Source organism: Suncus etruscus, chromosome 15, assembly GCF_024139225.1.
Source record: "Suncus etruscus isolate mSunEtr1 chromosome 15, mSunEtr1.pri.cur, whole genome shotgun sequence".
NCBI classification, from domain to species: Eukaryota; Metazoa; Chordata; class Mammalia; order Eulipotyphla; family Soricidae; genus Suncus; species Suncus etruscus.
The window spans coordinates 27915607-27922067 of NC_064862.1; the positions used below are offsets into that span (position 1 = coordinate 27915607).

General features: G+C 45.5%; 1 protein-coding gene across 2 annotated transcripts in view; it reads right to left on the reverse strand.

Moving 5' to 3' along the window:
- ANAPC5 (anaphase promoting complex subunit 5) overlaps nucleotides 1–4002 on the reverse strand; it is an 82041-nt gene extending 78039 nt beyond the window's left edge. For both annotated transcript variants that reach the window (XM_049788785.1, XM_049788784.1), the window contains exon 1: nucleotides 3729–4002. In XM_049788785.1, coding sequence (XP_049644742.1) covers nucleotides 3729–3935 — 207 coding nt within the window. In that variant the 5' untranslated portion in view covers nucleotides 3936–4002. The remainder of the gene's footprint in view (nucleotides 1–3728) is intronic.
- Between the last annotated feature and the right edge of the window lie 2459 nt (nucleotides 4003–6461).

A 6461-nucleotide genomic window follows, 5' to 3' on the forward strand; every position in this document is an offset into this window, starting at 1 on the left:
AGGTCACATTCAGCAGTGCTCAGAGCTTATTCCTGGCAGGGCTTGAGGACCATGTGCGATTCTGGGGATGGAACCAAAGCCCTTAACTTCTGTTCAATTTCTCTGGCCCCTCAATCTATCTTTTAACTAATTGTTTAAACATAAAAATCTCAAATAAGGAGCCAAAACAATAGAACAGCAGGTAGGGCATTTGCCTTGCACATGGCCAACCCTGGTTCGATCCCTAGCATTCCATATGGTCCCTTGAGCACTGCCAGGAATGACCCGAGCACCGCTGGTTTGACCCAAAAACAAACAAACAAAAAAAAATATCTCAAATGAGGAAAGGACAAAGAAACAAATCAACCTAAACTGGTACACACACTTTTATTTGCACAGCATTCGATTAGCCAGTGGAAAGGGGTGAAAGGCAAAACACAATCCACCAATCCTCCTTTCTTGGCTTTATAATCATAGCAAAGATATAGCCCTTTCCTTTATCAGTAAAATAAATATTTCCTGTGTCCAGGGCAAAGACTAAACACGATCATTCAAAGTGTTTTATAAACTTGAAAACAACCCACACACGGGTATATTACTTTCATTTGCTCCACCTCCCAAGGAGGAAGGTAGGCAGACATATCATACATCAGGGGTCTCAAACTCAATTTACCTGGGGGCCGCAGGAGGCAAAGTCCGGGTGGTCCTTGAGTGCAAAGTCAGTAGTAAGCCTTGAACATTGGGGTGTGTGACCCAAACAACTAAAACAAAACAAAACAAAACAAAAAAAGATTCCTCTAGGGCAGGGCCACAAAATGTTGTAAAGAGGGCCGTTTGTGGCCCGCGGACCGCGAGTTTGAGACCCCTGCCATACATGGAGGTCAAGAGAAAGAACTCTCAGAGGCAGAGTACATGCAAAGAGTTTACAGTTCAGTTTTCAAAATAAGCCTTAAATTTTGTTTTTGTTTTTGACCATATCCAGAAATGCTCAGGGGTTACTTCTGGCTCCGAGCTTAAATTACTCATGGCAGTGTTTAAAGAACCTTGAGATGACCACATGGGATCAAATCCAGATTGGCATTACAAAGCAAGTGCCTTACTTACTGTACTATCACTCCAGCCCTATTTTTCTTGTTGCTATTTTTGTCATTTTGGCAGTGTTCAGAAATTACTCCTGGCTCTGTAATCAGAAATAACTCTGGGAAGGCTTTGGGGGCCATATGGGATGCTGGAGATCAAACCTAGGTCAGCTACATGCAAGGCAAACTCTGTACCCACTGTGCTATCACAGCATCCCCTCTGGTCCCTGTTTTTGGGAGAGCGAATTGGCAGTATATATTCTAATTTTGGATGTAGGTAACCTCCTAATTCCAGTTCTAGGGAAGGTAGGCTGTACCCACATTGTTTCAAATGAAGAAAAACTGAAAAATATCAACAAATTAATCAATAGAGTTCATGGGGGGGGCTGAAACAAGAGTATAAAAGATATGGCATTTGTCTTGTAGGTGGCAAATAAGGTCCCCTGAGCACTATTAATAGAGATCCTTGAGCTCAGATCTTGAGAATCACCAGATGTGTCCCCTCCAATTTTTTTTTCATTTTTATTTAGAGGATAGAGAAGTAGTACTGCAGAGAAGATACTTTCCTTTCAGGCACTTGACCTGGGTTTCATCCCTGGCATCCCCAAATGGTTCTTCCCAAGCATTGCATATAGTCCCTCAAATACCACCAGGAGTTATCACTGGGCACCAGGAGTAACCTTGAGCACAGCTGGATGGGTGGTGTAAAAAAACAAAAAGTAGGGGCTGGAGAGATAGCACAGAGGCATTTGCCTTGCAAGCAGCCGACCCAGGACCTAAGGTGGTTGGTTTGAATCCCAGCATCCCATATGGTCCCCCGTGCCCGCCATGAGCCATATCTGAGCAGATAGCCAGGAGTAACCCTTGAGAACCGCAGGGTGTGGCCCAAAAACAAAACAAAACAAAAGTATACATATAATAACATAGAGTTCACTTACAACATAATTATTAGAAAAAGAAAAGTGAAATAAAAAAGGGATCCAAAGTGATAGTACAGCAGGTAGGATGCTTGTCTAGCATCCAACCAGACCCACATCTGGTTCCCAGCACCCCATCTGATCCCCTGAGCCCCACCACCTGAGTGCAAAGCCAGGAGTGGGCCCTGACTGAGCACTGCCAGATGGACTAAAACGAAATGAAACAAAAGTTGATTTTAACATTAGAAGTCTGCGTTAAGGTCAGAGAAGTAGTACAGAGGTTTGGGTGCTTGCTTGCCTTACATCCCCCACTGCTGTTGGAATCCCAATAACCATATATGGGTCCATGAGCGCCACCAGGAGTCACTCCTGAGCACAGAGCAAGGACCAGCCCCTAGCTTCAATGCCCCCACAAAATAAAAGTCTGCGTTAAATCATTTCTGTTCTTACTATGGAATACAGTGCAACTGTTAAAAAAGAATAAAAAAGGAGGCTGGAGAGTTGGCACTACAGGCTAAAGCATGTGCTCTATATGCGGAAGTTCAGGCTCCACCATCAATATTACAGAGACCCGCCCCCAAGAACAGAGCAGGAATACTGAGCACTAGTAGGTGTAGACAAGCCCTCATGTACATACATAAACAAACACTAACATTTAACATGTACTACACATGCTAATAAATGCTTTCCACGTAACTACTAAGTTTATAACATGAATCCCCTTTTTTGTTTGTTTAGTTTTTGGAATAGACCAGCAGTTTGAGGGGATTGTTGCGGGGAGGGGTATACAACCAGTAAAGCATGCCTTCCTCCAGTCAAACTATCTCTCCTGCATTTTCTATTTCCATTTTTGTTCCCGTTTTAAGAAAGCATGCACTAAAAATAGTGTGTGGTACCAGGCCTGAGCTGTAAAACTAAGTGGTCTGCAAAAGAAAACAAAACAAAGTGTAGAGCAGTTAACACGGTGTGCATAATACTGTTAGTTTTATGTCATCGTCTCGGACCTGGTCTAGGGTTAAAAAAAAAAAAAAAAACTAAGGGGCCGGAGAGATACCAGGGAGGTAGGGTATTTGCCTTGCATGCAGAAGGATGGTGGTTGAATCCCGGCATCCCATATGATCTCCCAAGCCTGCCAGGAGCATTTCTGAGCACAGAGCCAGGAGTAACCCATGAGCGCTGCCAAGTGTGACCCAAAAACCAAAAACAAACTATGTAGGGGACTGGAGCGATAGTGCAGTGGTAGGGCGTTTGCCCTGCATGCCTGTGGCTGATCCAGGAGAGACCTCGGTTCGAATCCAAGCATCCCATATGGTCCCCCGAGCCTGCCAGGAGCCATTTCTGAGCGAACAGCCAAGAGTAACCCCTGAGTATGACCGGGTGTGGCAAAAAAAATAAATAAACAAACAACCAAAAAAACTATGTAGAATTAGTTTGTATACAACACTCAGGACTACATGCAACTTCATTCTGCAGAACACAGAGGTTCTAGGGAGATAAAACTTCAGCCCACTCAGCCAAACAAATGCTAGGACCCTAAGAAAAAAATGCATGCAAAAGAAAACAAAAATGCATGCAAAAAAATGCATGCAAAGCCCCCTGAAGCACAGATTGCTGGTGTGGTCCATCTTGAGCTGGGCTGGCAAGGCAGAGTGAGCCTATCCGCTGAGCTCCGAGGCCCTCGTCCTGCCCCGAAGGGAGCTCGGCCAAAACTGTGCCTACAAGAGAGCGAGCGAGGGAGCGAGCCGCGAGTCACCTGCAGCAGCGGCAGCAGCAGCTGGTTGAGCCTCCTGCGCTCCAGCAGGCTGACGGCGCCCTCCCCGGTGCGGCCCATCTCGTTGAGCAGCACCAGCACGGCGATCTTGTAGGGCGTCACCCAGTCCTTGATGCCGAACACGTTGGCGTGCACCACCCCGTTGGTCATCATGGGGTTGAAGTAGAGACTCTCGTGCACGCTGGCCATGGCGGCCCGGGTTCAAATCGGAAGACGCGCGGCGCACCCGACCCCGATTTCGGACACGAGAGAGCGGGTGCTCGCCTCTCACTCTCCCGCACGCCCGTTAGTGCCGTATCCCAGGAAACGGGCGATCTAGACTGGCGGCAGACCTCATTAGCCAATCAGGAGAGCCAGACTAGTCACGTGGAAGAATTGTAACCAATAAGAATGTCCAGAGGTCCGGTGAGGGGTGGGGCAAAGACGGTGCACTAAAATTTGGAGTCCCTCACGGAAACTCTTACGAAAGGAAAGTAGGTTCCGGGCCACCAATGATGGCTCCAAGAGGAAAGAAGTGTACTCTTGAAGGGGCCTAGATTGAAGAAGGCTCAGGAGGACTGCATATATGTTCACTTCATCTGGACACATTTAAAATTGGATTTTAAAGTTATTGTCTCTAAAAGCAATTAAGGTTAAGTTGTAAATGTTGCATAGTATTAACTATATTCACTTTTAAATTAGAAAGTTTGGAAGCTCCATTTATGCCTTTATTTTTTTTAAAAGGTGAAGGAACATCTTTTCTCTCAAATCATACATGTTGCATTCAGAAATCCAGGTAAAGTTGCAATGATCATGCATCATTACTTAAAAAAGACAATATCACTGTGGATGAGTCTATTGTCCATTGAATTGTTAGGTCCATGCTAACAGCTCAGTGATAATACAAAGAGACCACACTGCAATGAAAGTAAGAAAGTGGGGTTTATTGAGCCAGCATGCCTGGGCCTAACAGCTCTTGTTGCAGCAGCGTAGCAGGTTCAGGTTCGACCTGACTCTAGGGGCTTTAGAGTTTATATAGCCATCATTAGCGTGATCATGTGTCAGGGCCCTGACATTCAACTCTAGGAAGCAGATAACAAGAGATACTAATTCAAATAACAAAAGCAATATAATTCAAAATGGTACAAGCCTGACTTGACAAGGCTCTTCCTGAGTGCACGGATGTGGAAGGGGAGCTATAGATTCTAGCTTACAAAGGTACCTTATGTTTCTTTTTTTTTTTTTTTTTTGGTTTTTCGGGCCACACCCGTTTGATGCTCAGGGGTTACTCCTGGCTAAGCGCTCAGAAATTGCCCCTGGCTTGGGGGGACCATATGGGACTCCAGGGGATCGTGGAACCGCGGTCCTGATCCTTGGCTAGTGCTTGCAAGGCAGATACCTTACCTCTAACGCCACCTCGCCGGGCCTAACCTTATGTTTCTTATCAGGTTTACCACCTCAGTATGTGCAAAGGCAGAAATCAAGGTCATATGGAGTCACTCTATCTCTATGGGAAAGTCAACAGTTTCCTTGTTCTCCAGGAAGAATGTGAGAATTGAAACATAAAACATAAAATGTAAGGATATAGGCTAGGCCTATGTCCGACTTGGCCTTTTTGTACACCTGCCCTTACAGAACAAATGCGTGGTCTTAGCATTCGTGACCTCCAGCACCAAACCTAGATGCTGCTGTAGAAATAGACACATGTGAAAAACCCAGGAAGATAGTTCTGTCCTGGGCTGTTACTCATGAGCACACATTTCGCTCCTCCCCTACCAGTGTGAAGGAAATTTATGGAAGTCTGGGTACATAAGCGAAACTGGCATAGGTTTCTGGGCTTAATGGGGAGTGAAGGAAGGTGATGAAGAATTCTGAGCATAAGAAAGGTATGAGTCGGAGCCGAAGAGATAGCATGGAAATAAGGCGTTTGCCTTGCATGCTGAAGAACAGTGGTTCGAATCCCGGCATCCCATATGGTTCCCCCGAGCCTGCCAGGAGTGATTTCTGAGCACAGAGCCAGGAGTAACCCCTGAATACTGCCGGGTGTGACCCAAAAACCAAAAAAAAAAAAAAAAAGTGATGAAGACAACCTGAAGACAAAAACAAAGCACAACTCAGATCAAGGTCAAGTTGGGGAAGTTCAAGTCTGGCCAGAATACATGATTCTTCCAAAAACTATTATTTTACATCTATTTTATTTATATTACTGGAGAATTCATCAGAGGCAGTTAAAAAAATAAAAAGAGAGAATTTAGGGGCCGGACTGTTGGGTGCAAGTGATAAGGCATCTGCTTGCCCGTGCTAGTCTTGGAAGGACCGTGGTTCAATCCTCCGGCGTTCTATATGGTCCCCCAATCCAGGAGGGATTTCTGAGCATATAGCCAGGAGTAACCCCTAAGCATCACCAGGTGTGTTCCAAAAACAAACACCCCCCAAAAAAAAAAAGATTGCTCTTAAGAAACTGGAATGACGGGCCCGGAGAGATAGCACAGCGGCGTTTGCCTTGCAAGCAGCCGATCCAGGACCAAAGGTGGTTGGTTCGAATCCCGGTGTCCCATATGGTCCCCCGTGCCTGCCAGGAGCTATTTCTGAGCAGACAGCCAGGAGTAACCCCTATGCACCGCCGGGTGTGACCCAAAAACAAAAAAAAAAAAAAGAAAAAAGAAAAAAGAAACTGGAATGATAGATAGTTCAATAGGCATTTTGCCTACTATGCAGCTGACCAGGTTCAATCCT